Consider the following 27,932-nt stretch of genomic DNA (forward strand, 5'->3'; position numbering starts at 1 on the left):
GCGCTAACCGAACCTCAAAGTGCGGGCTCTTTACGATGTAGTTGTGCCGACTTAAAATAATATATAGCCCCTCTGCCTATTCAATAGTTTTCTATCTCCTAATCAACTCAGACTCGAGTTTAGTCTAGTCTACGAGTCTCGTCTACTTCGCGCGCATCCGTCTCTTTTCGATGGGAAAGTCCGAAAGAATGATTGAATTAGTTAATTGCTGCGAGCCGCGACCCGAAGTTCTTTCAACTTCATAATACTATCGCAGCAGCTTTTGCACCGTCTCCCACATCCTCGGCCACGTTCTTTCTACATAAGCAATGACTCGAATTATACATCATCATAGGTAGCCGATACCAAAACGTACGCATTTGTGGAGATAACGTTCGCAGTTATGCGATACCGCTGGCATTGCCACTGCCACTGTCGCCAATCCGTCGCCGCTGCCCGGTTTTGTTGCCGACGCTTCAGTGGTGCCGCCGCCGTCGCGATGACAGTTCTCTGAACAGTTTGCGGGTATCGTTTGCGTTGCCGGGGCTGTGCAGTCGTGCGAAGAATCGACAAGAACGAGATTGCTTTCGTCTGTCGACGATAGCCATTCTTCTATTGCCCTGTCCTGCTTCTTGAGAACTGAATCGAAATGGGACAAATAACAAAAGGAAGTGGGAGTGAATGAATGAGGAATTCTTACCGCAGGGGTGTGGAGTTGCACGAACGAGAGATCTCGCTCTTCCGGCCACCGAAACAGAACTTCGTTCTAATAAGCGATCCTTATTGATGAATCGGCAGAGGAAACCGTTTCCCTGCTTCGATTCGTCGGACCAAAAGATGACCTTGATCTTGCCGTCGATCGTCTCGCTGTACGAGATATCGGCGCGAGGTTTGGAAAAATTGTCCGCCCGCGCACCGCAAAAGGCGACGAAGTTCTTCTTCTCCTTGCCGCACGACGTGAATTTTTTCTTGCACTCTCTGCACTTTTCGCAGCAATGATTCTTCTTTTGTCGAGCCGTTTCGCCGACAATTTGCAGGAAGTCGCGATGCTTTGTATAGACCACCGTGCGACTACAAGAACCGGTGCCGCAGTCTCCGTTATAGGTGTCGAGGTTGAGTTGGGGGCACGCAATCGTCGCCCGTTCGCCCTGCCTAAGGTGGAACGTCCAGACGCACTTGACGTTATTTGGATAAACAGAACCCAGCCTAGATAAAAATCAAACGGTTGCGCAAGCGTAGGATGTCAAGTTCACTTCGTCGCCTTACACTTTCGAGGAGTTGATGACTACTGTTACGTCATTAAGAGACTCGTCGTAGAAAGGCTTCTTTGATCTTTGATGCGAAGGACATCTGAAGAAAAACGGAAGACAGACAATCTATTAATTTGCGGTCGGACAGAAAACAGACGCGGGCTTTATACCCACCCCAAAAACGATCTTCTTTTCGTCATGTTCCAACATTTGACAGAACTAAAAAAACGGGTTTTTTTGCGGCGCGTACTACGTTGTGCGTTTCAGACTAACTTTTGCGAGTGCGCCTCCGTAGAAGCCGATGTATCTAACGGGAGAGGGAAGAACAGACTCACTGTGACGCGTTGGGCTACCTTCGCGTCCCAAACCTTGTGCCGACGCACCGATCCAATATACGACGAATACGAGAGCGAGATATCTCGAGCTGTGCATCGTTGTCGGGTGTTCTCGTGAGACTGATAGTCTCGCGCACTATGCCTGGTATTTATGGGGAAACGGATTACGCCGCAAAGAACGTCGAGGGGACCACCCCCGGTGAGGACGATGACCTAATGGCTTTCGTATTCCGAGAAGTGTACCGGCGACTTATTATTCTTGGCATGAGCTTGTCACGTGTGTGTGGTGGAAGCAAAGCAGACAAGGAGAAGAGATCATAACAACAACATAGGCATATAATTGCTGACCTGCGCTTTTTCGAGAACTGGAAGTTCGCTGAAAAAGAACCGCGTTGCCCAGAGATCCGCATTGCACCGGCCACCCTTCCGGTTGAAACACATTGACTGGGAGTGGCGGAAGAAGCCGAAGCTCTTCCTTATCAAAATAGGATGTTAATTAATTTTCGGAAGCAAATGCTAGGGTAAACTCTGACCGCGACTGAACTTTCGTCTCTTGCACAACCGGACGTCGAAATCTAAAACCATATTTGTCCACAAACAACGACGCGGCGACTACTTACTGATAATCGGGAAGTATCAGTCTCTCGCGGTTACTTTTCTAATGGTAAACGATTTCTCTGAAGTCTCTCCTACACCCCGCCCATCCATTGCAATTCATGCAGGATGCACCAACCGGTTGAAGTGATTGAGAATGCGGTTCGCTGCATGTTTTGGCGTCGTTTCAACGAAAACTGACTCAGAAGTGGTGGGGAATGTGAACGTGTTTCGAGCAATCGTGCACAGCGGATAAAGGTAAAGGTTGTGACGAGAAAAAAAATTTGTTCTTTGCGCAGTTTATTCTACTTCTCTCTCTTCTCCTCCTTTCTCGCCCTTTAATTCTGTTCCTTCATTGGACGTAGTCTCGGTGACTTTTGGAGGAAATTCAGTAAAAGAAGGATGACTTGGATTTGGGCCCGGTGGAGTGACAGGAGCGATAGTTGTCAAGGTTTCGGTGGCAAGATGATTCTCTTCCTCGTCATCGTCATGAAAATCCCACGGAGGAACGGGCTTTGAACTTTTCACTAAATCGCAATAAACCACGCTAAAATTTGATTTCGACTCGTTCTTGCAATCCTGCAAGTAGTCCAAGAGCTCCTCCTCGGGTGGTGGAGGGACGACTGCAGAAAAAAAATTAAAGAAAGAGAAAATTTAAAATCAAACGTACAAACGAGTCCCTTTGCCTTTCCGGACAAACTAACTTCGTTGAGGTCAACAAACGAGCATCGGAAATTCTTTGTACGACGCGTTTCGTCGGCAAAGAAATCAACCCCAACGACTCCTTTGCGAGTTTCGCAGTAACGCACTTTCACCTGAACGCCTTTGTCGGATTTCCCGCAAAACACGTGACTAAAATTGCACGACGCCCGACCGAGATGGGCGCACCGACTCTCCCCGAGCGTGCATTCGTCGCATTGCCAATGCAAACGATTGCAGCAACAACGAGTGCAGTTATTTCGACTGTTTCTATCGGATCCGCGGCATTTGCTATTCTTCGCAAGAACAACGCGCATGAAATCGCGACTATTGGTATACGGAGACGTGCACGGATGGCAGTGGCCCAAGTTGCAGTCCTTCTCCTTCACATCAAGATGCAAAGAGGTGCAGCCGACTAGGGCGTTGTGGTTTTCCTTAAGGTCAAATCTCCACGTGCACCATACATTGTGAGGAACCTTTAAACCAAATCTGAAAAATTACATCTCAGCATTTCCGTCTATATCAATTTACAGTGACTCTCTTACAAATCAGCAGAATTCATTTCTTGGTAAACGTTCGAAAGAGGCCACTTGGTGCGGTTTCCCCATTTGACGGGGCTACCCTTTTCGTAGTAGAAGCAACTTGAACTGAGGCAAGAAAAAAAACGTCATTGATTCCTCTACCTAGAGTCGTTGCTACTCACCTGCCCAAAGAGTCGCCCGTTGCAACTTTTCTGACGCGCCAGCAACGCAGGAAGCTGCAAAGAAGGTGCTAAGTTAAGTACCTCGGTCGTGCAATGATGAGAGAACGCACCTTCCCTTCTTTTTCGCATCGACGCCGGCAAAAACGCCGAGCAGCATCAGCAGCAGAAATACGGCTCTTGCAATCATCGTCTGGTGGAAGGAGGGGGGAAAACTGTTGCACGAACAGCTCGCAATACGTCGCTTTTATGCGGCCCCTCTAACACCGTACAGCCCGCCCCCCTCTTTCAAGTCGACTTCTCGGAACCGGTCTTCGTAAACGATTCTCCGAACTTCGCCCCACAAATCCCCGCCCTTCTAATTCTAATTTACAACGCGGGGCTTCATTAATTAATTGCGCACCCCGGAAAGAGACCTGCACATATAAGGTTTCGACTCAAGCTCGTACGACTGATTCTATCTCTAATTGGAGACGACGCGTGTGCGTTTCGGCGAATTGCAATCCGATCGTATGCAGAAATGTGGGAGTGGTGTTTGTTCTGGCGTGTACACAACTGCGCGACGTTGTTCCACGTCACCCCACGCCTCTCTTCTACGGATTCGACTAACGAGATGATCGATTTTTCGACGAAAAGAGATCGTTTTACGACGAACGGCACGCGAGTAATCGAAACTCGTGCGCTAATGAAGTGATCGAGGGCTTCGCGCAACGCGGTTTCACCTGTAAACGTCGACGCGCTTCGCTGGACGCTGCGTAGAACGCAATCGGGGAGACAGATTCGCGAACAATGGATGACGTTGCGCGAATCACGAGAGACCGCGAACGCTGTGCGCGTGCTCGTCCGCAGTTCACGCGACCGGATTTCCGACAATATGAACAGTTCTCGTAAATCGTAAACTAAATCTTGGACTACAAAGAAAAGAGGTCAGTTACGGGCAGAAAAGCGGTGGGGCTTAGTAATCTAAATCAAAATAGATGTGCGCACGCGGTAAGAATTAGGAACGATGACGTCCGTCGATGCTTTTCCCCCCCGGCCGCTCGGCGGCGATTTGACGTCGCCCGAACAGTAACCAGAATCGGTCGTAGAGACAATAGTTTTCCCGTCGTCGTACGGCGGCGGCGACGATCGCGCGACGCGATGCCGTCGAGCGATCGTCGCCTGCGATTTAATCCACGTGGACGTTTGAACGGCTTTACCTTCGTCGTTATCGAAATCCTCAATGACGATTTTCGTCGACATCGTCGCAGGCGGCCCCGCTCCTCTCGTCGTCGGCTTATCGTCGCCGACGACGAGCGACTTCAAATTTCGCTGTCGCAACATCAACGAACGACGGCGTTCGTCGTTGTCGTCGACGACGACGACGTCGGGGTCCTCGTGATCGCCGTCGCGCGTCTCGTCGCGTTCGCTGCCCGCATCGCGTTGTCCGTAGCGACGACGACTTTCGACTCCGTTCTCTTCGACGAGCGCCTCGTGACGGCACTCGTAGATCGGTATGTCGGAAAAACCGTCGAGCGACGTTAAATCGCTGCGCGTCCGCTTTAAATACTTCGGATTGGCAATTATTGTTTCTACGCTTCCGGTTCCGCTAGAATCGCCACGCCCCCGCGACTGAGGCGACGGACTTCGCTGCACGTCGATCTCCTTACTGTCGGCGCAGAGTTTTTTCAAAAGAGCCGGCGATATGCCGGCGTTGCGCGCCGCCGCCGATATGCTGAAGTCCAGTTTTTTACCCACGTGACTACGATCGCTGACGTAGGTGCTCGTCATCGGACAACTACCTCCGGGAACGTATTTGAACGACGTCACGAGAGCGGGATCGGGGCCCGGAATGCGCGGCGCGGGAGCGAGAGGCGAAACTTCGCCGCCGCCGCCGGCGCTGGACGTCGATTTTTTCGAATTATATACCCGTACGATCACGGGACGTCCGGATCGTTCGTTCGACGGCGACGGCGACTGACTTTTCGACGACATCATTCGCGACGACGTCTTGCTGACGACCGTCGACGTCGACATGGAATCTAAAATCTCGTCCAAATCGTCTCGCGACGCTTCCACGACAACGGCGACACGCTTATTGCCGTCCAACTTCGAGATCTCGCGTTCTTGATCTTGTTGACTCTCCTCTTCTTCTTCTCGGCAGACGACCTCGTGTCGGGTGCCGCTCACGTGAACCTCGATCGCTTTCCGACGCGACTCGGGATCGATTTCCGGTGCCTTTCGCTTGGGCGGCGACGGAAACCTCTGCGGCCGTCGTCCGCCGATCGTCCCATCCCGGCCCCCTTTTTTATTCCCAACGTCCTTTTCCTTTTTATCGCCGCCAAAAAGGCGACGAAAGAAGCCGCCTTTCTTTGACCTTTTCACTTCGCCGACGACGGTTTTTTTCGTTTCAGTCACGGCGTTACTCTGAGCGGAATTCGTCGTCGGCGTTACCGCGACGACGCCGCCGGCGGCAAGCGCATTATTCGTTCGTTTCGCCAACGTTATCCACGGCGACCAATCGTTATCAATAGCGTCGTCATCGTCGCTACTCGACTGTCCATAGTCGCTCTCACTCACGTATTCGTCGTCGTCGTCGTCGCAACTTTCGTATCGATCGCTTTCGCTATCTGAATAGCGTCGCGATTCGCGCGTGAACGTCACTCTGAGTCGGCCCGTCGTCGCCGCCGCTTCCTCGTCGTCGGCGTCGTATGATTTGTGACGTCGTCGTCGTTCGGGCTGAGTGTCTGGAACGGCGACGGTGGTGGACTGACGGCGACGCGACACGTCCGTCTGGGAGCGAACTTTTTTTGAACGTCGTCGCGATTGATTGAACATTGTCGTCGTCGTCGTCGTTTTGACGGCACCGCCGCCGCCGCCGCCGCCGCCGCGACGTCGTCCCTTTCGATCGCCTTCGGAAAACGACGACGATCTCTTCACTTTGGTACTCGAGGACATGACGGCGGAATCTCTGCACCTGAGAGAGTCGAGACAGGAATGAGATCGATAAGTCGATGCAATGACTGGATATGTTCAAATCTAGACAGTGGCTAGTCTGGGCGCCCCCCTCGCTTCCCATGTCCGCCTCCACCAAAAAGGCGAAGGTGCGCTCCCTTGGGACGACGCGCGGTATTTCCGCAACGTTCCATATATACACAACGGCCAACAAACAGAAAACCGAGAACTAATTGGATTAAAAAATGTGTTATGGAGCTCCTATGTCACTATCCAAACGAAAGGGGAATGCTTTATTGATCGTAAAATGCTTATTACGACTTGTAGGTTTCCCTTCTCAAACAATAGCGAATGCGTCACGGGGAACGATTGCTTTACCCTTCCCCGAGGCGCACTCCACATGCAGGGCCATCACAACAAACGCACGAAACAAACGAGCCAATTAGACGAGCGACAGAGCAACGAGGTACGCATCACAAACAAGCGAAGGGGGCACGCCTAATGTTATTACACCGGCACGTGCGCTGCGTTAAATCGCTGACGTTCGAACGGGCGACCACCGCGAGGCATAAGCAAACAGGCGCGATCGCAGACTGTACAATCGGCCGCAAACACAAGGGAACCTTCTTCGAAGGGGAGATAATCAATCCCTGTTTAGACGGCGTGCTACGGAAACGCGCGCGCGCGCGATGCTCTCACCGTTGTTTGCGCGCTAAATACTTCCGTTCTCCTATCCCGAGTACTTCGACCTTCGCTCTCTAATTTCGAAACTATTCGCTCGGTCGTTCGTTCGCTCGCTCGCGACGTGACGCGAAAACCGACTGGGAGCCTCTCGAATTAGACGGGCTCTTTCGTTTAGCATGGAGTCCTAATTTAGAGTCCGCCAGTTATCCAATTTAGAAAACCACGCCCGACACACCGAAAACAACTCGAAGGGTTTCTCCGTCCCCTCTGTTTCTCTCCGTAATAAAAGGCAAAGAAAGCGAGCCATAGCAACAAAAACGTGACTCGACCGAGGTCGAGTCGAAGCATTCATAATAGACAGGCGAATTAGGAGTCTATTCTTGCGCGCGCCCACGCGAAAGGGGGAGGGGAGACAATGAGAAATTCGCTCGTCTCGTTTTCGTTCCGAAATCGAATCGTTCGATGCGAATTTCGGAATAGGAGAAGTGACGATCTCTCGCACCTCTTCCGGGGGGCGCCGCCGGACGGAAGTGCGAAAGGCCACACAGACGAATTAGACTAAGTTGGACAATAAGAGAGCGGGCGCGCGCGCGCGACGGATTCGTCCTCCCGCAAAATTTCGTTACAGACAGAAGGGGAGGAGGAGACGGGACGCCAAGGCAGATAAGGATCGCGGGTAAAATCGAGTGAATCGAAGTTATGCAAAGAGAGAAGCCGTCGCCGAGCGAATGAAGGCGACCACAGGGAGAGGGGGGGGGGGGACCTGGCACGAGCCCCAACGGAAAAACAAGGGCGCCTTCATACGTAATAGTGAAAGAACGCCAACTAGGATAAGGTGTGAAGAGTCGAGGGTAAAGAGTGCATCAGTACAAAATAGCAGTTCCCCCTCCTTATGAGACACTTGTAATGAGTAGTACTATGTACTAGTGCAGGGACTCTTCTATCTATAGCCGTACGTACCTGTGTGCTGTTTTGCTTTCCCCGCTTCTATTCTCTTCCTCCTCCTCCTCCTACTTGGCGCGTGCTACTGACCGTCTCCAATGGGTTATCGGTCAATTTATTCCCCGCGCTAACCAGATGGGCTCTCGTCCGCGCGCGACCCAAAGATTGTCCCGCTTTTGGGGGGGACAGTGATTCGATTGACGCTCGGGGTTTCCTATCGCGCTAGTCATGACGTCACCGCTCATCGACCAATCGTCGTTCACCCCTCCCAATATCGATATCAAATTCGTTTGATATAAGACAAAAGAAGACCGATGGTTAAGGCAAAAGTGAACTGCAACTGGAACCCAATGCTGCTACTGAAACTTAATTACCCCAGGACTGACTCATTTCCATAAAGGAGTCTCCTCCAAAGGCATGCAGGGAAATCGATAAAACGATAGTACGTGCTTACTCCCTTACGACAATCCACGTGGAGTGGAATGCCGCCGTCGTCGACGTTCCCGTTTCCGGTCCGGCTCCGCGTCGCCCTTCCGCGCCGGCGCTAATATCTCCATTCTTACGTCAATTAAATCCCTCAGTATCTAGGGGGACACGAGTAGTTTACGTCGCAGTCCCCCTCCCCCTCCCTCCTGTCTCTCTCTCTCTCTCTCTCTAGCTACGCGGAATTACTTGAGTCGGCGTTCGTTTTGTGATGCGCGTGTTTTTGGCACGATACGACTGCCTTCGTCTCTTATAGTCTCTCATTATCGCCATCTGTTCGTTATACGTTTTCCCCCCGACGCCGCTCTCATCCGCCGCCGCCGCCGTCGCCGCCTCGCGCGGTTGCAGCTTCGCTTTAACTAGAAACCCCCCAAACGTCGCAATTCCTCGCCCCACCACTCTCACTCCAAAATAGAAACCTCGTTCGAAATCTTCGGTCGCTTCAACGAGCAACTCGTTCATATCAGCAACGCGTTTACCCGACGACTCTAGTCGCGATTTCTAAGGGGAGAAAGAGAGTGGGTGGGGGGGATAAAAATCGCAAGAAATAAAAAAAAAAGACAAACCTCGACTACGTAATCATAGACAGCTCGTCGCTCGTCCAAACTAAGAGGAGACAAAGACGAAGAGGAATCATCCTCATCATCATCATCATCATCGACTCCTTGTTCGTTTTTGTCCTCGTTAGCCAACGAGGAGACAAGGCTAGGCTTCGATTCATCGCCTAAGCCGCAACCAATGAAATTACCGTCCCAAGCCATTAGGTAATTAGAAGGCAATCTACTTTGCTCGGCTTTCAGCTTGACTTGACCGCGCAACTTTGCGTCATCAATTTCGTCCTAGATCTCGCACTTTTCGCTCGCGAGTCGAAACCGCGTTATCCGGGGCCTACTTTTGAATATTCGTTTTTCGTGGCGATGAGCGAGAAGGCGAGGAATTTCCATAGAGACAAAACAAACTGTCTCGTCTCTGAAAACTAATTCGATTGCGAGATGGAACGAGAGGGGGATTCCGCAACTAATGACCTCGGGCGGCCAAACGTGGCGTCAATCGGGCGACCAGAGCGTCGGGCCGGCAAACACAAAGCGACGAATATATAAAGTGGATTTGATCAAGTTGGGACGCGGAGCTTCTGATAAAGATAGCGTTGATCGCGATTTGATGCCTTTGGAGGGGGGGGGGGGGGGGGGGGGGGGGATCCTTACAGGGATTGCGTTGATTCTGGGAGATGGTTCACTATCCATCCCTTGATGAAATTTGGCTCCAATGAGGTGAGAGTCAATTGAGAGTAGGCAATCGGTATTTGAGACCAGGAATAAATATATCTAAAATATCAACGACGTCATGTCGTCATACATATATTAAAAATATGACGTCACCAAACGAATTTGATCTATTGATATTACTTCTCAATGCTGTGGTGACGTCATATGAATATACTAATTAACGAACTTACTCGATTTCTTCTAACGCGGTTTTGAAAACTGGAGGAATCATATTCGCGTCTTCGAGCGAATTCTCCCTAATCGTCGACTCTTCCTTCCGTTTCTCCTTCTGCTCTCGATCGCACTCAATAATTCGCCGGCGAAGTGCTTTCCCTACACGAAACGAGAACGAAGGTCCCTTCCGCGCGCGGGGGCGTGTCTCTAGGTCATCGTCTTACCAATTCGCACGGACGTTACTGATTTCGACTTTTCGTAGAAGAATTTCGAGCTGGCGGGTTCGTTCTGCGCTAATGCGTCAGAAAGAATTGGATTTGAGATCGATTTTTCGCACCGAATCGACGTCGCGACGACGACTCGCGCGCTTTCGCGTCGAAACGCAAAGCGAAGAGTCGTTCGATAACGAAGCAGTGGCGTTCTGCGCGAGAAAAGGCGGACGTTTTCTCCCCGAAACCCCTTTCGCGATCGAGACTCGCCTCGCTCAACGATTCCGGTGTCCAATCGAGACGATTCGCGAGCGTTTCAAACGTCCTTCGAGTCTGAACGACGTAGCGTTCGAGATCGGCGAGAAAAACCCCACGCCGTTCTCGTTCTACCATTAGAACTTATTGATATCACCTCCTAAGACATTCCACAAATCAAAAATTTTAATTACACACGAAAACAAATAAACGCACGAAAAAAACAACGAAGCAAATAATAATAATAATTGAACGCGCGCGAACGATCGTCACGGTCGCCGTGGTCTCCCCTCGTCGCGATAATAGCCCTCCCTTTCCCAACGCGGATCGCCTCCGTAGCGATCTCCTTCGCGATAATGCGAGTGCCCCCTATCTTTTCTCTCTTCCAATTCTCGACGGGCTGACTGGTAGCCGAGAGGAAGCCCTCTCCGCTCTCTGTCCTGATCCACGACAGTCGATTCTCTCAATTCCCTCTTCGTCGCCTCGATGTATTCCCGCATCTCTTTCGGCATTTTCGAGCGTCGACTCTCGTCGGCTGGATCCTCCCATTTGCTCTCCTCCTCCTCCTCGTATCGTCGTCGTTCCTCCGCCTCGCGGTCCCAATCGAGTCGTCCTTCGGGCATCAGCCGTCGTTCCCTTTCCCCCGGCGGATAGCGTTCCATCTCGCCTCTCATCATAGCCTCCTCTGTTGGCTGCATATACAAGGATGGATCCACTCTTTCCTCGGCGGCAGGAGGAAATGATCGCACGCCACCCATGTCATCGAATCTCGGGTCGACATCTCTGAATTGTGCCGCCGCCGCCGCCGGCGGCGGCAGCGGCGGTTGCTGTGCGACGTCAGAAGGAGGATCAAATCGTCTCTCCATTTCAAACTCGTAGCCGAGGTCTCCTCGATCCAATCGCTGATCTTCGGGCGGAAGAGGCAGTAGACCGCTTCGCGACAGCGGCGGCGGCGGCGGCGGCGGTGGTACGAGCTCTTCTTGGGGTTCCCATCGAGATCGGCGTGGCTGCAGCAGTGGCTGCGGTGGCGGCTGAAGAGGCTCTTTGTCGTCTTCCCATCTCGTTGCTTTGGTAATCGTTCCCCCGCCTACGAGTCTTTCTTCGTCGTTGTCGTCCCATCGCGTCCTTTTTCGCGGTTGTTGCGGTGGCGGTGAATCGGTTTCCCAATTTGGCGGTCGCCTTGGGTCCGATACTGCGGCGGAAATGGGTGCGGACTTTTGTCGGGGATCCGACGGACGAGATTCGTATGAAATCGAATCGGGCATGTGCTCAAGAGGAGGTGATCGATGGGGAAGGGGGGCTGGAGGAAGTTGCGGTGGAGGAGAATTGTCGGACGATGCAGTAAGTTGTTGAGGAGACCGTTTGGGATCTTCCAACGGAGTCGGATTTTGATTTTTCATAAAACCGACAGCCTGAGCAATGTCTATAGTAAAAATAAATAGAAAGTTATTCATTAGACAATCACGCGCCAATTTTATCCAAACCCCTTGTGCCTCGAGGTGTTTGGATATAATAAAATGTTTAGCAAACGGCGTATAGCAGAAGCGCGCGCTTGACTTTTTCTGCACGCGTGACAGCGCACGTTAAGTGACGTCACATCACGTGAAAAGTCAGCAGATTGATTGACAGGTGAGCCATTAATATTAACACAAAGCACTGACAAAAACCACTCACTTTGCAACGTGTCACTTGACATCGCTTTGACGGCTTGCATGAGAGAACTTGAAAAAACAGGCGGAGGTTCAGCCGACTCTACGCTTACAGAAGACGAAGAAGCTGTTTGCGCTGGCAGACGAACAGAAGTCGTATCTCCTAACAAAGGTATACTAGTACCCCCCGAAGAAGTAGAGTCCCCTCCTAAAAGCGGAATCTCTGTTCTGTTTGTCGTCGCCGCCGAAAGGCCGCCGCCGCCGCCCGCTCTCGCCATGGCAACGGAGAGAATAGCTGACACCGCCGACGACGGTTTCGTCGTTGATTCCGTTTGCCCGGACGGGACGTCGTCGTCGAGACTCGGCTGACTTGGGGAATAGACTTCAGCTGACGGGGAATAGCGCACGTCGGCGGGCGGAGAGTTTCTTCCTAAGGCAGCGGTTGAAGAGGAAGAGGGAGAAGACGAAACCTGAAAATAGCCCTTTTTGGCTAAGTTTATGGGAGCCTCGTCCGGAACAGTTTGATGGTGATGATGATGATGTTTCCTTGACGACTTGGAACGATGATGCTGGTGCTGCTGCTGCTGCTGCTGCTGATGACGATGCGATTCTCGGCTGCTCGTTCCGCTGTTTCCGTGGTGACGTCTCTGCTTGCTACTCTGTTTCACAATAATCCCAATAATGAGATCAGATCGGTCTCGCGGAAGACCTGTACACGAGAATAAGATTCTACGCTTAGCTAATGACCCCATATCATGGTATTTTATCTTACCTGGGCCGTGGAATGGTTTGAGGAAATTAGGAAGGCTTTCTCCCGTTGACAGCGGCATGAGATACATGTCCTTGATTGGAAGATGGCAATTCACTACGACAACGAATCGTTGCTTTTCTTTCATGTACGTAAACAGTTCCAAAAAGGAACGCTTTTCGTCGCCACTGCCCGGCTCGAATCGAATCAGGCAAACGTCCTTTGTTTGAAGAAAAAAATCGATTGAAATCGCCTGCCAAATTTTATTGATTACCCTGTTCGTAGAATACTTCAATTTCTTCACGTAATCCCACACCTGTCCCGCAGCTATTCGTCCTTGCACAGAACACGAATCGGGCAACATCTTAAATCAATAAAAATTATTACTTATTAATAGCCAAAATTTCTAAACCCACCGCCGATAAAGCCTTCTTTGAAATTGATCCTGATACGACATACGCTGTCGCAATGAACTTTGCCACGCCTTGCATATTCACTACTCCTTTCCATTCGGGTAATTCTGGCGGAACCAAGGGCAACGGAGATGGAGGATTGACGTCCACGTCCATGACGTCATAATCTCTGAAAAGAAGTCGCCCAGTTATTGATTATTATTATTATTGAAGCATTTTGGATTTGTTGATTTACGGTTGTGGTTTTTCTTCGATTTGTCTGTCTCGTTCATTTTTTCTCTCTCTGTCGTTTGGCTTGTCGTTTTTCTTCTTCACAATTCGAGGCGCCTCTTCTTTACCCGTGCAAATGCGGCAGTTCACGCTGAAGACGTGACTCTGATGCTGCGCCGTCGTATCGACCGAAAGAACGTCCACAACGCTTGGCGCAGGCGTAGGCTCAGACGTCGACTTAACGGCAAAAGACTCCCTCAATAGAAAACGAAGTACGATAGATCAACTTACTTTTCCCAAATTGATTTCCTCAATTTCAATTTCCCCCTGTTAAAGGACACAGATACTCTTAGTGGAGAGCCCCGGCGATGAGAGTACACTCTTACCTTGTGAGTCATTTTCGTTATTTTAATTTTCTCTTTGGCCGCTTCTAATTCGGCTGCTTTGATCAGCTCAAGGGTCTGGAGACATAAGTGAACGTCAGTGCGCTTGGTCTATGTATCTATTTACCTTCTTGTTCTCCTCTTGTCTCCATTTCGCCAATTCCTTTGAGGCTAATTCCTCCGAAGACAGCGTCACTATTTCTGAGGGTTTCAAGCGACCAGCCAAAACATCTTTGTACAAAACCTTCAAAAATTGAATCAAAAACTAAGCACATAGAACTACACGTAACAATTTACAGAGTTCTTTGTGTCCTTCAAATTGAACATGAGCGTTCGGTATTTCGCTTTGTATTTCTGCCCCACGCCGTCGTGAATGCGATAGAGTTGCTTTTCAATTTTTTGACTAATCAACTGGACGTCCTTTTCGTCGACTTTGACGCGATCCGCCTTTTGGCGTTCAAGGAGAATTTGCTTCAACGATTTCACGACGTTGTTTCGCACCAACTTCACGTTCATGGACATTTTGGGCTTACGATCATCAGACAAAGAGTCTAGAAAACGCAGAGACTCAAGTCGTTGCATATACTCCTTCACATATGTATTAGACAATGATGATCTTACCTGATCTGGATAGTCTAGATTCCTTCGGCTTTGAATCTATGCACGAAAAATTAAACTCTCCTCCCTTTATGAGGACTCCAGTTGCTTGCCTTTCTGAGATTGTCCTCCCATTCCGCTGCCGGATTTAAACGCGACTTCGCACATGGGATGGGAGACGAGCCAGGACGCTAGATTCTCCCTCTTCGGCGCCGCCATACCCCCGACACTTCTCCCCGCGCTCCGATCGAAGACCGTCACGCGATCGGCCGCGGGGCCGGTGGCCGCAACTTGCGCACTAAACGAAGTGCTCTTCTACAATTTCCACACAAGTTTTCCCGCATTGACACCAATGTATGAGAATATGAGATGCACCCTAACGTACCTGATGAGCGGCAATCTGAGCGAGTTGATTCAAGGCAGAACGAGCGTATCTAGTGTCGATTACAACATTTTAGAAACGACGAATAATGTATTTAACGTATTGATCCAATACTTTTTTATACATTCTTCACTGCAGTACAACGTATCACCTCGACACAATTTCTTACAAGTCGGATTCAAGCAGATTCGACTCGACGAAGACGACGACGTCGATTTAGATTTCTACGAGAAAAAATTCTAGAATGATGTCCCTCCCGTACGTAAAATTTTAATTAAAAAATCAGACTTTTTCTTGCGAGACTTCTTCCTCTCCGTCCTGAGGCTGTGGTCGCCATGGCACCCACTCGTCGTCTTCTTCGTAGTCGGCGAGAGTCAATCGACGCCCGCCGATGCGCGTGCGCGTCAGCGCCTTCTGGTTTCTCATCTCCGATTGAACGGTTTCGAGAACGGGAGCGTCGCGTCGACGGAGCTCGTGTTTTCCGCTGCGTTTTTCGAGTTCGCGTTTTTTCGACTGCATTGCCTTTTCGCGCAACAGTTTCCGATCTTTTGCTTTTCCTATAGAAGACACTAGGCTAGTTGAATTCTTAATTTCTATTTATTATTGGTGTTACTTTGGCACTTTGGACATACGTATTCCTCGTCGTTCATATCCATTTCTTGGCCCCGTTCGACCGATATTCCCACGCAGTCGCCATGGTACCACTCTTGGCATCGATCACAGCAAATCATAAATCTAGAGAAACCCCATATAAAAGATATGTATCTGGGGTCCCAATGCAGCTAACTCATCCCCTGTTATAAACCGTACCTATTCTGATGAGGCTTTCTACATATACAATAGAGACTGTTGTCTTCCTCTTCTTCCTCTTCATCGTCGTCTTCCTCCTCCTCCTCTTCATCGTCGTCCTTTCCCTTTTCTGATTCTTTATCACTTTTCCCCTTATCTTTATCATCCTCATGTTCTTCTTCTTCTCTCTTTGTTTTCTCAACAACTTTGTCGTCATTCTCAGCCTTATCTTCCCCGTCAATATCTATATCCTCCTCTTTATTCTCGGTCTCTTCCTTTCGATTCTTTTCCTCTTTCCTTGTCTTCGTTGGGCGCGTCGAACTTCGTAGAACTCGTTTCGCCTCCGTCACTTTGGACTCGTCTTTCGCCAATTTCTTCTCCGCGTCGCAATAATCGTGCTCAAGAGCCAATAATCCTTTATCCGCTGTGCTGGACACGAATTTTTTCTTATCTGCACTTTTCTCCATTTTCAATTTCAACTCGTTCACCGTAAATCGATCTTCCGGCGAAACGTAGACGTCGTCGTCTCCCGCTGTGACGTCAGGACCCCCACTATTATCCAAAATCCACGAGGGATCAATGATTGCGGCGTCGCTCGCTTTGGAAGTCTCGCTTTCTTCTGAAACTTCGGGATTTTCCGTTTTCGTCTTCTCGGAAGCCAAATCTTTCTGGAGCGCTTCGGCGAGATCTCGTATTTGATCCTGCGTCAATTTGCTGACCATTTCTTCGGCCATGACCGACGCTTCGTCTTCGATTTGATCGCTGCTCATTCGCGTGTTGTCGTCCGAAGCTGGAGTCGGCGTCGGACGTCGAGGAGGCGTTCGGTTCCCCGAAGGAGACCTCGCGTGACACATATCCGGTTCCTTGTCCTTGTCGGTCATTTTCCCTAGTAGGCGAGTTAGCGCGAGCGCGGGGAAGCGATCGATTTAGGTCGAGAAGGTGGAGAAATCGTCGGGGAGGATCACGATACACAAACGCATGCGCTCGAAGTGTAAATAGATCAATGCGGAGATTTCTTGGAAGAGCACGCTAACGGAGATGGAGTTGGACGAGAATCTTCTGCGTTTCATGTTCCTCTGCGGCGATTTGAAGGTAGTCACCAACGCGATTCAATTAAAAACAAATTCTTGCTTCAGAAAGTGAAAAGAAAAGGCTGGGTCGAGCGTGGAATTCCCAATGTGGAAAGCGTGGCAGATCACTCGCACCGAATGGCAATATTTGCCCTTCTCCTCGGTACCAAGACCAAAGCAAATAGAAATCGGTAAAAAATAAATAAAAAACGTAATATTTTAATTTAAAAAATATTTTTTCAGTTGCATCATGATGGCTCTTGTTCATGATTTGGCCGAGTGTTTGGTGGGAGATATCACTCCGTCTGATGGCGTGAGCAAGGAGGAGAAGCACTCGCGAGAGAAGAGTGCTATGAGACACATAACAGATATGGTGCCGTGCAAGGAAATGAGAGATGAAATTATGGATCTTTGGGAAGAGTATGAGAGTGGAGTTAGCTTGGAAGCACAACTTGTAAAAGATATTGATAAATTTGAGATGATTGCCCAAGCTTATCAGTATGAAAGAGGTAACAACAACGCTCTCAACGTTTTTATTGAATAGAAATTATTTTGGATTTGCAGAGTCGGGCGTTCGCGGTAAATTGCAAGATTTTTTTGATTCCACCGAGGACAAATTTAGAACTGACTCTATCAGAAAGTGGTCGACATCACTAAGAAACATAAGGGATAAAAACGATTGAATAATTAGTGTATTGTATCCGCAATGCGTGCGCATTGTGGCGGGCTGAATAAGGGCGGGACACAGCGAGACACCTACGTAATGCGAAATGGCATCATGCCAACTCATCGTGCCAGATCTAATGCGGAACAAGGAAGCGAATTGAGCGCGCCAAACACTTTCTCATCCTCCAGCGAGTAACATCCGTCTCGCCGTCTCCTAGAACAACCTTTTATCTATATTCGAAGTCTAGTACGAGTGAAGCCGACGAACTGCTCCCTCCTCCCCCGCAGGCGTAACGATTCGGCGCTTTGGACCTAATTACGTCACGCGCCAAGTCCAACGCAGAGGGTGCCACTACTAGCGACCGCGCGAAACCGCTCCAACTGACGCTGACCTATTGTTACTGGATTCGTTCCGTCATCGACAGGTACGACGACTTTTCCCAGCGTCATCTAGCTACGTCTATGCGCTCGAGAGAGGCAGTTTCTCCGACCGCGCGCTTTTTTCCGCCTTTCGCGGTAGTATTTTCGCGCGCTTCTCTTCGCCTTCTACATCGTTACGCACACTAGTATGCTTCTCGCGCGTTTTTGACTTTCCAGCGCCGAAACGGGCGGTTTCGTTGGGAGAAATCGCGCCACGTGTTTGTTTCTACTATGAGGGAGAGCACGCCCCTCGCGGAACACAACACAGACCAGGCCGCCCTCGCCCTTTCCTTTCCGTTTTTCTGCGTCACTGTAACCTAACCTACCGCATTGCGTTGTTTCAGATTGCGCCATGAACAAGCGAAAGGAAAATCTAATTCAAGATACACACGCCATTCGTCAAGGACCGCTCAAGCGAATCAAGGTGAGATCTCGCTACTTCTATAGCCAATTGTGGCGGCGGCGTACGAAAAAAAATGGCATCGTGCCCATCGCGACCACGTGCGCGTCCAAAGCGTCGCGATAGTGCAGCGCGAATTCTCGCACCACCACCCTCTAAAGAGACCCAAAAGAGCGTAGCATTACGTAATCTATATGAACCCGTGTGAAACGAACCGCTTCGTTCATGCGTTGTACACGTGAACCCGGCTTCTTGCCTTTTTTCCGCCGTTGAAAATTCAGTCACGAGGAGCGCGAGTGTCCCTCTGATCGAAATCGCACTTTAAAAAAGGGGCCGCTACCCAGATTGGGCCATCTCCCCCACAACGCTTCCCTTTCGGCGCGATTCTGGACGCGTGCCCAAGGCAATTCGAGTCTGTGCTAACACATTCCAGGCGTGTTTAGGATCCCGCGCATTTTTCATACACGAAAACGTAAACTACGCCGCCTTACCGGGTTTTTTTTTCTTAGAGCACGATCAATGCGACGCGATACGTCGCCCTTTTTAAGCCTTCCGATCGCGGCGAGGCGCGAATCGAGTTCTACGACGAAAAGAACGTCGCGAAAGCGCGCAAAGTCTATCTCCTGATCGACGTAGTAAGCGTCAGCGGCAAAACGGACGCGTCGAAGCGACACGAGCACGCGTTCGTCATCCATGTTCGCAACGAAGTAATCGTGCTTGCGTGCGCTAGCAGAGAGGAGAAAATGGGCTGGTTATTGGACATCGCGACTCTTCCGCCGCGCGGCGTCGACGGTCGTCAAGCGCCCGACTTCGATTTCATTCACGCGTGGCGCGTCACGATTCTGCCCGAAGGACTTTACGGAATCTTTCACTTTCAACGCTGCGAATTCATCTTTATTCTCAATGAATTCACCATTGAGCTCGTCGATCCGGACGATCACGAGATGCGATGGACGTGGCGTCTCGGTTGCGTACGTAATTGTGGTTTCGACGGTAACAATTTTCTTTTCGAACCGGGAAGAAGCTCGTTTTCTGGCCACGGAACAATGTGGCTTAGGATGGCGTCCAAAGAGGTTGCCAAGGAAGTTCATCAAATCATACTAATGTAAGATTTATCTGCGAATAAAAAACGTCGTTATTATTGATTACTTTTCATTAGACAAATGTCGAGAGATCGGCTACCTTCTCCAGAGACCGAAGACAATCTGCAGCATCTTCAAAAGATTCAAAAAGAACGTCTCTTCCACATAGAAGCGCGTTATGGGCCACACAGATCAAGAGGATTATCGGCACCGGGTCCCCTCATGCCATCTGGGCATCCGGTCGATCAAAAGCGGTATCATAGAAGTCGTAGCCAGTGCATTCGAAGTAAAAGAGACGATTCCCTGGCTCCGTCGAGTGCGTCACTTAAACCCGGCCGACAGTATAGGCCTCAGATGTCCGTCCCGGCTCCCGTTCCGTCCGGCAACAGGGACGACACGTTTCAACGCTATAATTCAGATCCGGGTCGTCCACTGCAATCTGCTGAAGAGAATCTTCAATTTACGCCCTCCCCTCCAACCGAACCTCCGCCTGAAGACATTGAGGAATACGAGGAGATGACGATGGAGGAGGAAGGGCCGCGTCACTGTCATCATCAGCGCAGTGATTCCGGGTTCGTCGCCACCCCAGGCCCGTCATCGAGCTCCTACGTAGATATGACCCCGGTGAACCCGAGTCTCCTTCAATCTCTTGAACGAATGTCTTTGGAGATGGATCCTAAGCGCGGCGTCGTGAACGAGAGGGGTTTCTCTCCGGATCGGATGCCTGTTGTCAAGGCGGCAACTCGCGGACAACGAGGATTTGCTGACTATGAGCTGATGCAGCCGCGACGACTCAATAGCAGAGATGCTTACGAGGATATGACTCTTGGTCAGGGAATTTCAACACCAATCTATGAAAATCATCAGATTAAAACCCAGTGAATATTTTTGGCTTGTGTGATTGAGTAAGATTGTGGGCTGGCTGGCTGATTGGATTTCACTTCAGTGCAAAATTTCCGAAAAAAAAGCGAGATTTGACTCATTGTACATTTTTTTGTTTTGCATGTCTTACTAATAAGTGCTATGCCCATAATATAAGGAATACAGAAGAAACGTAAAAAAGATTTTTTATGCTCTCCGAGCCTTTCTCGGCGCGAGGACCCAGACAGCGCTAATGCATGTTATGTACTCGCGGTTGGCATCCTCCCAAGCTAAACAAGATTTACCATATGGTTGCTTTTGAAAATAAGGGCGGGGCGGCGGTCTAAAAAATCAACCACCCGATTGGATTCGATTCCACCGTAAGGGAACACAAATACGCGAGTGCACGAGGCGGATTCATTCCAGAGGAGACACACCCAGAAAAACAGGGATTCCTATCCTAAGTGTCTCACCATCGCTTCCTCTTTCAATACCCCCCCAACCTAAACCGAGTCTATAACAACTAAATGGCCTGTTTGGGATGTCTAGTGCGTTTGACGGGAAACAAGCGCAAACCCCACCCCAGATGACCTTTGGACCTCCCGCCTCAGTTGAATTACAATGATCTCTCACGATGATCATTAGCAAAGCTGACTGACGTCAATGAAAATCCCAAGGGAAACCTCCTCCACATAGCGAAAGGATAACAGTATCAGGGCGGCGTTTCTGTTCTTCTACTCCTCCTCGTCGAACTTTACGGAGCACACTGATGTGTCGATGGCTCCGCCGCGATAAGAACCGCGTTTCTTTTTCGTCTTTTCGTGACGAAATGATTTGCCTGCGCGTTGAGGGCATGGGATAGGTTTGCAATGAAGTCGATGGGCATATTTATATTTACCTTTGGTCGTCTTCAAATCGTTATATGCCTTCTCGCCCCAACTTCCTCTCGAGCCTGCCTAGAGTCACAAAGCATTGAGTCTTCTATAGAGATATGATTTTTTTTCCTTGTAGTACAGTACTTTGGCGTGAAACGAATTATTGGCGAATTTTTCATTGATTTCGATGTCTTCGCCTTTTACTCGTCGAAACGGCTCAGTCGACTAAGAATCGATATAGAAGTGATGTGGTGGTGGTGCTACGTCGATTTTCCACACCTCCTTTCGACGTTTCTTTTTCTTCTTCTTTGTTGACTCCTCTTCGGCGGTTTCCTCTTCATTTTCTACCGCGGACTGTTCTAGTTTTCGTTTTCGATCCTTTTCTGAACTGTCTGATGCCATTTTCTCCTTCTGTGCGTCTGTTTCGCTTTCTTCTTTTGCCTCTTGCGATTTCGATTGCTCTCTAGTAGGGTTTTTTCCCCGCGGATCCATATCGTTTTCGGTGTTCTAACCTCTCGTATGCTTCGTAGAAGTCTTTTAGCGTTGCTTCGTGCTTTCCAGATTCGATTTCTACCTTCTAGAACGACAAAACACGTCGGTTTCCTCAAAAGAGGCCCCCTCCAACGGTGCACTCACAAACTCCTTGCACAGCGCCTTGGAAGCTTTCTTAAAGCCATTCTCGCGCAAGAAAGCAAGAACGTACGGCAATAGTTCGACCGAAATAGCAGAATCCTCCATAAATCATCGAGTGACCCGGACAGCACGTGTCAATTTTATAAAATTTTAATTAATTAAAAGTTAGGTGTACCTCTGGTTTTCCTGGCCTTCTTTTAGGACCACGCTAATAAGACTGTCACTATGGAAGCTCATCCTCACATTGTAGGATCGTCTAGGTGAAGAAGAGGGAGAGAAACGAGCGAGTATTGCGACGAGATGTCGTCCTCGCCGCTCATTCACGCCTTGACATGGATTAATTAATTATATAGAGAAGGTACGTACAGAGATAGTTTTGCAGACTCTAAGATAATTTTTAGGAGGAAAATTTGCCGGATTCAGGAGAACAAACTTAGTTCAGGGATTTTTTGGAGCATGAGTGCAGATACGACTTTTCTTACTTTCAATAAAGTTTTATTGAATCTCTACCCATATCGTCTATGCCGCGTCAGTCCAAAGGTTTTTCCTCTTTTCCGCTGTGCTTCATTCTCAGTGATCCAATAGTTCCCTCAGGAACGACCTCCGAATTTTCCTCCATCCATTTTAGCACGTATTCATCAGCATCAGTGATTACAAACTTGTGCTTGAATATTTCGATCTTTGAACCAATTGCCATATCAGCCGGCGTATAGAACTCTTCGCCATGACTTCCCGGCTTTGGCACACGAGTTCTCTCCAAGAATTTTCCACCCAAGATGCCAGCATTCCTAAAGAGAAATCAGTAGTTCTCACCTCGAATCCATAAAGCACCGTTTTACCTCTGTGGTGGTTCATATATTTGCATCATTTCATCCGCAAGCCTATACGAAATAATGAATTTTCGATTTGCATCCTCAGGCCGAGATGAATCCTAAAAAAGGACCTGCTAACATTCTACAATTCTCAGGCTTTTCAATTTGTACCATAACAGCAGAAAATCGAAGAATTTTTCCATCGTTCTCGAGAATTTTGATGAAGTCTTTCTTCGGCGGTTGTGGTATGAGACTGAGGCAATTCTGCAGAGAATCATCCGGTGATCCAAACCCATTGTAGGGAGGAAACGTTCGACTTGTTGCGCTAGCTCGAGCTTTGGGAGTGGACACGTCAATGGGATCCATCTCCTTCACGCCAAACATCTTGAAATAATAGTGGCGTGTAAACTCATCGCAATCGTAACTGGAAAAAAAACGAAAGTAGAACCAATATGACTTCAGTAGGAGTACTCTTACATGAGGAATTTTCTCCCGTTGATGAATAGTGTTTTCCCCATTGAAAAATCGGCTGGTGAAAACCATTCTTGCACCTCGTGTTCCGTCAGTTCGAGAACGCAAGCAGGAAACGACTCTGACAATACATGAGACGTCTCAGTTTATTCGTATGACGACGAGAAAACGCCGAAACCTTTCACGTTGTATCTGTTCTTAGGAAGCTTCTGTCTTCTTAGCAGAACAGGAAAGGGATCTCTACCATCATTGGGCTCGTGCACTTCTCTCACTTCAACGGCATCGTCCACCAAGTAATAGTGAAGAATCTAGAAGAAACATACAACGTTCTACTAACGTTTACTACCCCAATTATATCTTACACAAGGTCTCATTTCTCCAAACATGGCGTCCCTGTCATCCCAGAGGCAATAGAAGCGAAGGACCTTGCGATCCAATTGGAGAAACTGTTTCAGCTTATCGAAGCTGTTTGGAGTCTCGTGTTGATAGACGGGCAGACGGCGAGACTCGGCGTAGGGATCTTTTATGAGCTCTTCGCATTGGTTGAGAAGAATGCCCTCGCTCTCCATAAAATCCTAAAAATATACGCATTTCAAATTTGTCTTTCTAGAAAACCCCCTTTTTTTTACTTCTGTAAATTTATTGCATTTGCAAACGTGGAAGACCTTTCCGTAGAACGTGACGTCAATTCCGAGATTGAAATCTTTCCAATGCCAAAATTGTCCCAAGTCGTTCTTCGGCAAACGATGTCGTTTGATGAGCTTTCCCTGGGGAATTCCACTATTGGGAACAACTGGTTCTACAACGCTTATAGAGTCATCCTCGAGATAGTAATAGATCTGGAGAGAACAATAGTATTCGTATTTAAATTTTCATAATTATATATTTTTCCCCACTTTGACGGGACGAACTCTGTAGAATTCATCCGGTGACTCGTGCACAGTTTGTTTGAAATAGGCTTCAAACAAGAGAACCTTATGAAAAACGCCAAAAGTTATAGATAAAGCCCCAACAGGTCTTAGAGGGTAAACAAGACTACGTCCGCGTACGTAGCGTCACTATAGTATGAAAATAATGTCTCTGTGCGCCGTTACCTTCTTATCGAAAGCCACATGAGCGGGAACGAAGTCTTGTGGCGGTTCTGGCTGCGCTTGGCCGTACGTGAGGGCCGGATTGATCGGCGCTACTTCCAGTTCGGCCGGGTTGATCTCGGTGGAAGGCAGCGGCGCGCCGCCGACGCCGCGAACGGGTTTTTTCGGCAGAGCGTAGCCGTTCGTGTACTTGAGCGTCTGATTGCGATGATATTGCTGTTTCTGAATGGATCGAGTCGTAGAGGTGCGTCAAGAGCGCGTCAATTCGATAGCGTACCGTCGGATCGGTGAACGAATTGCCTGGCAAAAACGGCAGAGTTGCCATGTTGACTCGTCGGCTTGGAAACACCTGTACAACGCCCGGAATAAAACAAGAAGCCCCGTACGCAGAAGCAAGAGACACGGAATTTTTGATTTATTTTTATTTGGAAAGAGAAATTTTCACTCGTTTACTCGCATCAGTCGAATAGTCCTAAAAACCACCCAATCAAAGTGTACGTCGTCGAAAGCGAGCGCGCGCGCTTACCAAATCCCATGTCTTCGTCGGATTCCTCCTCTTCCTCTTCTTTCTTCTCCTCTTTCTTCTCTTCGACCTTTTCTTCGGCCGCGCCGCCCGCCGCGGCTACGGGAGCCGCGGCTCCGACGGCTCCAGCGCCGCTAATCAAACTCGCGATGTCTTGCGATTCGAGCGCTTTCGCGAAGAGTCCGGGCCAGAATGGTTCGACGGAGACACCGGCCGTCTCGATCAATTTCGTCATTTTGTCCGCCTAGACGCGTGGAATCGCGTTTGGAGAATCGACCGACTTCGAGGGGGGGAACGCACCGTGATTGGGATTCCGTCGTCGTGCAGGATCAGTGCACTATAGACGCAAGCGAGTTCTGATGCCGACATTTGTTCGAATAGATGAAAGATTGACGCGCACGCCGACGATTGTCCTGAGCTCCAAGCGAAGAGAGCAATGCACGGTAATAAGAGCGCATGTGCGAGAACAAGATAACCCAAAACAGCAATAACTAATAACTTAGCACTATTATCCCGAATCCGAATCTTCGTCGTCATCGTCATCCTCCTCATCGTCACTACTAGAGTTTTCTTCATCGTCTTCTTCCTCACTGGAGCTACTGTCCTCTTCCTCTTTTCCTTCATCCGACGAGTCCTCCGACGTACCTTCTTCCTCATCCTCCTCATCCTCTTCCTCCACTACTGCAGACGCAACAGCAACAGCAACGGCTGCTGCAGAACGATCACCTCTGCTTCCCTTCTTCTTACTTTCCACAGACTCCTTCAAAAAAAAAATAGTTAATAATTGAGTACATGTATGTTCTTAGTTGGTTACTCACTTCAATGCTTTTCCACCTAAGTCTTTCCTCGTGACCCGCTTCGCACCACATACTCTTCAAACGTTTTGTGATTTTCGCGGCAGACTCGTCAGGAAAAGATGCTTTCATTTCAAGTCTCTTACTCTTTGAATATGCCGAAAACCCAGCCCTAATACAAAGAACACCCTATAACTAGCAGTCAATCAAATGCCTTCAATTTACATAGGAATTCCAGGCCTCATTTCCTTTACCTGAAAAAATCAATAATAAATAAAATATATGACTGCATTCATTAATTACCAGCTGAGCTTGAGCTATGATTCTATCTTCAGCAGGCAATTTCTAAGAAGCCATTCTCGACAAACTTCATATTTCAATTAAAATCTTACACTAAGATACTGTTCTAAATCTTTCTCATATTTTTTCTTTTTCTAATTGATAAGAGCATTTTCCCCAAAAGCTAAACAATAATGCCGTTCTACTGCGGTACCTTCTCCAATTTTTTGGCCAATTTTTCCTTCTCTTCCTTTGGTACTGCCTTCCACTCTTTCCCAACCCGTTTCGAAAACGTTGAGAAATCAATCATTTCGTCATCTTGCAACTGTTTCTTCAATTCATTGCGTCTCAAATTCGAATAAAACAAATAAACCGTTCTAAAAATCAATACAATTATAGCTTATCTTTTCATCAGATGTACATACGGCGGAGGCTTCTCAAAAGGAATTTCTATTTTCTTCTTCACCGCATCTTTCCCTGGTTTCTTGTCCTCTGCTTTCGATTTTCTCGTCAAAACCTGCTCACAAACATCTCTACGTTCTGGATGAGCCTTATAGTAGGCAGAAAGCTCTTTCTAAAAAGAAATAATTAAAAATTCACAAGCCAAGAGAGAGAGAGAACGCCACCTGAAATCTTTTTTTATCCTCTGAAGCTTTATGAGTATATTCGTCCTTCTCTTCCTTAGATAACGTCTTATACATTTCTCTCAATTTCACGCGTTTCTCTTTCTACTTGCCAACAGAGCTTACAAATATTACCCCTTATGAAATAATGAACGTATTCACCATAGAATCGGCCCCCAGTTTATCCTTCTGCTCCTCCACGAAAATAAAGTACGCCGTTCTACGTATTGTCAATATATCAATATAGGTACACATATGCGATCAACTGACCTTGGTTTGACTGGTGCATCCAATGGCCAAAAAACCCTTTGCTTCTGACCCTTCATTTCCGGATGCCGTTCAAGAAATTCCTTCATCTCTTCTTCGTATTTAGATCTCGCCTCGCTGGCCTTCTTCAAATACTTAGCCTAATAAAAAAATGTATGAGATATCTCTGCTTCAACGTTGTTGCAAGCGTGTGCCTTTTTCTTTGCGCTCATCTCACGCCACTCTTCTCCCATTTGCTTTCCAAAAAAGGCGATGCTCTCCGTCGGATTTTTTAGTTGCAGTTTTTTCATTTGGACTTTCGAAAAAAGCATGTAAGCGGAGGGAGGCGGAGGCGGCTCATCGACGAGCTATAAATCAACATGTGAAAGTCGAATAATTGAACTTTATTTCTGTCTCACTCTCTTCCTCTTTTTATTCACTGAAAATCGTCCACCTCTATAATTGAATGCAAAGGGATCCTTGGCGAATAATTCTGACGCCTCCACAAAAACTTCTTGAAGCGTTTTGACTCGTCGAATCTAAGGTCCACGTGTCAACACGACCTACAAAATTTATTAATATTTTTACGTGTCCTGCAATGTGATTGGCTCTTTTTAGGCATTTCTCTTTTGATTGATTTGGTACTGAGACCTTAGACCAATCTATCTTGTCCACTTTCTTTATTTTGGAATTAGCCAATTGTGACGTCACAAATCCCAAAAGCGAAGAGTCCTGTTGACTCGTCCATTCTAAAATAGCTAATTAAAAATTTATTGTTTAATTATTAATTATTTATATACCTCCCATTTCAGGATCACATAATGCTAAATAGGGCACATTCAAAACCCAAACCAAATTTTTTGTTTTGACTTGCCTTCTGATTTAGCTTGTCTCTTCGATTTCGAGTCCATTTCGAAATCCTCCTCGTCGTCGGTGTCCTCGCTCGGGGCCCCGATTTCTTTTCGTTTTCTTTTGCGCTTACCGGCCGTCTCGCCGCTTTCGCTCGGAAGGTCGTTTCCATCTACAAAAAATAAAATTTAATAAAACCCGAAAATTCAAAAAAATTCCTACTTTTTCGAGACGTCGATTCGATTCTTCGTCGACCGCTCTTCTCCTTTTCTTCTAGAAAATGCTTCGAATCGCGCGACGAAACGTGAAAATATCGTGCTACAGCACGAACTTGCAACATCGTCTTGCGAACGAACTGCTTCTGCTTCGTCTCGACTTTTCGATGGGACGGAGGGAGCGTCATCTTGGCTCCGATCCCGTTTGCGTCTTTTTCGCGTCGCCGACGGCTCGGTCATGGCTGCGCCTGGGTGGGAGTCTGAGTCGAGAGAACCGAGATCGTTCCACGCGTTCGAGTCGGACGCTTGAGCGTGTGACGAAGGGTTCGATCGATTGTTAGTTGGGCG

General features: G+C 48.5%; 10 protein-coding genes across 15 annotated transcripts; 2 read left to right on the top strand and 8 right to left on the bottom strand.

Moving 5' to 3' along the window:
* Positions 1 to 38: 38 nt before the first annotated feature.
* On the bottom strand, positions 39 to 2,016 carry LOC136197958 (uncharacterized). Its single transcript, XM_065987851.1, has 7 exons — positions 1,598 to 2,016; positions 1,503 to 1,536; positions 1,404 to 1,448; positions 1,246 to 1,329; positions 680 to 1,185; positions 356 to 618; positions 39 to 297 (listed from the first exon to the last, which is right to left on the bottom strand). The coding sequence occupies exons 1-7, from the start codon at positions 1,659 to 1,661 to the stop codon at positions 202 to 204; spliced, it is 1,092 nt and encodes a 363-aa protein (XP_065843923.1). The 5' UTR covers positions 1,662 to 2,016; the 3' UTR covers positions 39 to 201.
* Positions 2,017 to 2,306: 290 nt separating this feature from the next.
* Positions 2,307 to 8,345, bottom strand: LOC136197947 (uncharacterized). Of its 3 annotated transcripts, none has more exons than XM_065987835.1 (7): positions 8,136 to 8,345; positions 4,280 to 6,513; positions 3,671 to 3,750; positions 3,561 to 3,614; positions 3,403 to 3,504; positions 2,829 to 3,346; positions 2,307 to 2,781 (listed from the first exon to the last, which is right to left on the bottom strand). In XM_065987835.1, exon 2 carries the CDS (start codon positions 6,492 to 6,494, stop codon positions 4,521 to 4,523), a length of 1,974 nt encoding a protein of 657 aa, XP_065843907.1. In that variant the 5' UTR covers positions 6,495 to 6,513; positions 8,136 to 8,345; the 3' UTR covers positions 2,307 to 2,781; positions 2,829 to 3,346; positions 3,403 to 3,504; positions 3,561 to 3,614; positions 3,671 to 3,750; positions 4,280 to 4,520. The 3 variants fall into 3 exon arrangements, with proteins under 3 accessions (XP_065843907.1, XP_065843909.1, XP_065843908.1); XM_065987837.1 differs by having other exon boundaries at positions 3,671 to 3,772; XM_065987836.1 differs by lacking the exon at positions 8,136 to 8,345 and adding an exon at positions 7,191 to 7,850.
* Positions 8,346 to 8,483: 138 nt separating this feature from the next.
* On the bottom strand, positions 8,484 to 10,642 carry LOC136197953 (uncharacterized). Its single transcript, XM_065987847.1, has 12 exons — positions 10,519 to 10,642; positions 10,377 to 10,460; positions 10,264 to 10,327; positions 10,057 to 10,198; positions 9,806 to 9,925; positions 9,626 to 9,732; positions 9,493 to 9,569; positions 9,385 to 9,439; positions 9,167 to 9,324; positions 9,020 to 9,101; positions 8,790 to 8,959; positions 8,484 to 8,701 (listed from the first exon to the last, which is right to left on the bottom strand). Exons 1-12 carry the CDS (start codon positions 10,639 to 10,641, stop codon positions 8,576 to 8,578), a joined length of 1,308 nt encoding a protein of 435 aa, XP_065843919.1. The 5' UTR covers position 10,642; the 3' UTR covers positions 8,484 to 8,575.
* A 29-nt stretch (positions 10,643 to 10,671) lies between these two features.
* Positions 10,672 to 20,908, bottom strand: LOC136197934 (PHD finger protein 3-like). 3 transcript variants are annotated; one of them, XM_065987816.1, is made up of 19 exons: positions 19,413 to 20,908; positions 18,722 to 19,346; positions 15,696 to 18,644; positions 15,499 to 15,620; positions 15,174 to 15,442; positions 15,000 to 15,109; positions 14,889 to 14,937; positions 14,617 to 14,818; positions 14,528 to 14,563; positions 14,204 to 14,457; positions 14,034 to 14,150; positions 13,910 to 13,984; positions 13,815 to 13,850; positions 13,549 to 13,760; positions 13,317 to 13,482; positions 13,175 to 13,264; positions 12,925 to 13,120; positions 12,178 to 12,861; positions 10,672 to 11,926 (listed from the first exon to the last, which is right to left on the bottom strand). In XM_065987816.1, exons 3-19 carry the CDS (start codon positions 16,553 to 16,555, stop codon positions 10,773 to 10,775), a joined length of 4,632 nt encoding a protein of 1,543 aa, XP_065843888.1. In that variant the 5' UTR covers positions 16,556 to 18,644; positions 18,722 to 19,346; positions 19,413 to 20,908; the 3' UTR covers positions 10,672 to 10,772. The 3 variants fall into 3 exon arrangements, with proteins under 3 accessions (XP_065843888.1, XP_065843887.1, XP_065843886.1); XM_065987815.1 differs by having other exon boundaries at positions 15,696 to 18,385; positions 18,446 to 19,346; XM_065987814.1 differs by having other exon boundaries at positions 15,696 to 19,346.
* Positions 16,563 to 17,543, top strand: LOC136197971 (5'-deoxynucleotidase HDDC2-like). The gene is made up of 4 exons (XM_065987873.1): positions 16,563 to 16,766; positions 16,811 to 16,935; positions 16,988 to 17,253; positions 17,309 to 17,543. Exons 1-4 carry the CDS (start codon positions 16,713 to 16,715, stop codon positions 17,425 to 17,427), a joined length of 564 nt encoding a protein of 187 aa, XP_065843945.1. The 5' UTR covers positions 16,563 to 16,712; the 3' UTR covers positions 17,428 to 17,543.
* On the top strand, positions 17,647 to 20,376 carry LOC136197951 (insulin receptor substrate 1-like). Of its 2 annotated transcripts, none has more exons than XM_065987842.1 (4): positions 17,647 to 17,835; positions 18,175 to 18,254; positions 18,740 to 19,335; positions 19,390 to 20,376. In XM_065987842.1, the coding sequence occupies exons 2-4, from the start codon at positions 18,183 to 18,185 to the stop codon at positions 20,192 to 20,194; spliced, it is 1,473 nt and encodes a 490-aa protein (XP_065843914.1). In that variant the 5' UTR covers positions 17,647 to 17,835; positions 18,175 to 18,182; the 3' UTR covers positions 20,195 to 20,376. The 2 variants fall into 2 exon arrangements, with proteins under 2 accessions (XP_065843914.1, XP_065843915.1); XM_065987843.1 differs by having other exon boundaries at positions 17,835 to 17,976.
* A 365-nt stretch (positions 20,909 to 21,273) lies between the features above and the next one.
* Positions 21,274 to 21,786, bottom strand: LOC136198129 (uncharacterized). The gene is made up of 3 exons (XM_065988045.1): positions 21,685 to 21,786; positions 21,561 to 21,625; positions 21,274 to 21,511 (listed from the first exon to the last, which is right to left on the bottom strand). The coding sequence occupies exons 1-3, from the start codon at positions 21,784 to 21,786 to the stop codon at positions 21,274 to 21,276; spliced, it is 405 nt and encodes a 134-aa protein (XP_065844117.1).
* Positions 21,787 to 22,154: 368 nt separating this feature from the next.
* LOC136197950 (EF-hand domain-containing protein 1-like) lies at positions 22,155 to 24,432 on the bottom strand. The gene is made up of 10 exons (XM_065987841.1): positions 24,333 to 24,432; positions 24,059 to 24,277; positions 23,861 to 23,938; positions 23,594 to 23,803; positions 23,327 to 23,539; positions 23,143 to 23,272; positions 22,971 to 23,085; positions 22,665 to 22,917; positions 22,521 to 22,612; positions 22,155 to 22,469 (listed from the first exon to the last, which is right to left on the bottom strand). Exons 1-10 carry the CDS (start codon positions 24,378 to 24,380, stop codon positions 22,211 to 22,213), a joined length of 1,617 nt encoding a protein of 538 aa, XP_065843913.1. The 5' UTR covers positions 24,381 to 24,432; the 3' UTR covers positions 22,155 to 22,210.
* Positions 24,433 to 24,459: 27 nt separating this feature from the next.
* Positions 24,460 to 25,032, bottom strand: LOC136197973 (large ribosomal subunit protein P1-like). Its single transcript, XM_065987876.1, has 3 exons — positions 24,879 to 25,032; positions 24,582 to 24,822; positions 24,460 to 24,527 (listed from the first exon to the last, which is right to left on the bottom strand). The coding sequence occupies exons 1-3, from the start codon at positions 24,945 to 24,947 to the stop codon at positions 24,514 to 24,516; spliced, it is 324 nt and encodes a 107-aa protein (XP_065843948.1). The 5' UTR covers positions 24,948 to 25,032; the 3' UTR covers positions 24,460 to 24,513.
* Positions 25,018 to 27,922, bottom strand: LOC136197948 (nucleolar transcription factor 1-A-like). Its single transcript, XM_065987839.1, has 17 exons — positions 27,701 to 27,922; positions 27,592 to 27,642; positions 27,395 to 27,541; positions 27,321 to 27,344; positions 27,109 to 27,269; positions 26,940 to 27,059; positions 26,736 to 26,888; positions 26,545 to 26,681; positions 26,437 to 26,494; positions 26,278 to 26,379; positions 26,077 to 26,225; positions 25,866 to 26,028; positions 25,765 to 25,806; positions 25,676 to 25,717; positions 25,598 to 25,626; positions 25,397 to 25,544; positions 25,018 to 25,338 (listed from the first exon to the last, which is right to left on the bottom strand). Exons 1-17 carry the CDS (start codon positions 27,822 to 27,824, stop codon positions 25,087 to 25,089), a joined length of 1,902 nt encoding a protein of 633 aa, XP_065843911.1. The 5' UTR covers positions 27,825 to 27,922; the 3' UTR covers positions 25,018 to 25,086.
* Positions 27,923 to 27,932: the final 10 nt, after the last annotated feature.

This window comes from Oscarella lobularis, chromosome 18 (assembly GCF_947507565.1).
Source record: "Oscarella lobularis chromosome 18, ooOscLobu1.1, whole genome shotgun sequence".
Classification (NCBI taxonomy): domain Eukaryota; kingdom Metazoa; phylum Porifera; class Homoscleromorpha; order Homosclerophorida; family Oscarellidae; genus Oscarella; species Oscarella lobularis.

Coding starts and splice junctions, on each gene's coding strand:
- LOC136197953 (XM_065987847.1), bottom strand. CDS start 10,641: ATGGTAGAACGAGAACGGCGTGGGGTTTTTCTCGCCGATCTCGAACGC. Junction 10,199..10,263: donor AGTAACGTCCGTGCGAATTG/GTAAGACGATGA, acceptor CGTTTCGTGTAG/GGAAAGCACTTCGCCGGCGA. Junction 9,733..9,805: donor CCAGAATCAACGCAATCCCT/GTAAGGATCCCC, acceptor TATCTTTATCAG/AAGCTCCGCGTCCCAACTTG.
- LOC136197934 (XM_065987816.1), bottom strand. CDS start 16,555: ATGACCGACAAGGACAAGGAACCGGATATGTGTCACGCGAGGTCTCCT. Junction 13,265..13,316: donor CAAAGAAGGCTTTATCGGCG/GTGGGTTTAGAA, acceptor TATTGATTTAAG/ATGTTGCCCGATTCGTGTTC. Junction 13,121..13,174: donor TGAAGTATTCTACGAACAGG/GTAATCAATAAA, acceptor CTTCAAACAAAG/GACGTTTGCCTGATTCGATT.
- LOC136197951 (XM_065987842.1), top strand. CDS start 18,183: ATGAACAAGCGAAAGGAAAATCTAATTCAAGATACACACGCCATTCGT. Junction 18,255..18,739: donor GACCGCTCAAGCGAATCAAG/GTGAGATCTCGC, acceptor TTTTTTTCTTAG/AGCACGATCAATGCGACGCG. Junction 19,336..19,389: donor GTTCATCAAATCATACTAAT/GTAAGATTTATC, acceptor ACTTTTCATTAG/ACAAATGTCGAGAGATCGGC.
- LOC136197973 (XM_065987876.1), bottom strand. CDS start 24,947: ATGTCGGCATCAGAACTCGCTTGCGTCTATAGTGCACTGATCCTGCAC. Junction 24,823..24,878: donor ACGACGGAATCCCAATCACG/GTGCGTTCCCCC, acceptor CCACGCGTCTAG/GCGGACAAAATGACGAAATT.
- LOC136197948 (XM_065987839.1), bottom strand. CDS start 27,824: ATGACCGAGCCGTCGGCGACGCGAAAAAGACGCAAACGGGATCGGAGC. Junction 25,627..25,675: donor TCATAGCTCAAGCTCAGCTG/GTAATTAATGAA, acceptor TGATTTTTTCAG/GTAAAGGAAATGAGGCCTGG. Junction 25,339..25,396: donor TTAGGTGGAAAAGCATTGAA/GTGAGTAACCAA, acceptor TTTTTTTTGAAG/GAGTCTGTGGAAAGTAAGAA.
- LOC136197958 (XM_065987851.1), bottom strand. CDS start 1,661: ATGCACAGCTCGAGATATCTCGCTCTCGTATTCGTCGTATATTGGATC. Junction 1,449..1,502: donor ACGGAGGCGCACTCGCAAAA/GTTAGTCTGAAA, acceptor CCGTTTTTTTAG/TTCTGTCAAATGTTGGAACA. Junction 619..679: donor TGCAACTCCACACCCCTGCG/GTAAGAATTCCT, acceptor ATTTCGATTCAG/TTCTCAAGAAGCAGGACAGG.
- LOC136197971 (XM_065987873.1), top strand. CDS start 16,713: ATGGAGTTGGACGAGAATCTTCTGCGTTTCATGTTCCTCTGCGGCGAT. Junction 16,936..16,987: donor ACCAAAGCAAATAGAAATCG/GTAAAAAATAAA, acceptor ATATTTTTTCAG/TTGCATCATGATGGCTCTTG. Junction 17,254..17,308: donor AGCTTATCAGTATGAAAGAG/GTAACAACAACG, acceptor TTGGATTTGCAG/AGTCGGGCGTTCGCGGTAAA.
- LOC136197950 (XM_065987841.1), bottom strand. CDS start 24,380: ATGGCAACTCTGCCGTTTTTGCCAGGCAATTCGTTCACCGATCCGACG. Junction 23,086..23,142: donor GAACAGATACAACGTGAAAG/GTTTCGGCGTTT, acceptor ATGTATTGTCAG/AGTCGTTTCCTGCTTGCGTT. Junction 22,613..22,664: donor TTCGATTTTCTGCTGTTATG/GTACAAATTGAA, acceptor GTCCTTTTTTAG/GATTCATCTCGGCCTGAGGA.
- LOC136197947 (XM_065987835.1), bottom strand. CDS start 6,494: ATGTCCTCGAGTACCAAAGTGAAGAGATCGTCGTCGTTTTCCGAAGGC.
- LOC136198129 (XM_065988045.1), bottom strand. CDS start 21,786: ATGGAGGATTCTGCTATTTCGGTCGAACTATTGCCGTACGTTCTTGCT. Junction 21,626..21,684: donor AGGCGCTGTGCAAGGAGTTT/GTGAGTGCACCG, acceptor TTGTCGTTCTAG/AAGGTAGAAATCGAATCTGG. Junction 21,512..21,560: donor TTCTACGAAGCATACGAGAG/GTTAGAACACCG, acceptor AAACCCTACTAG/AGAGCAATCGAAATCGCAAG.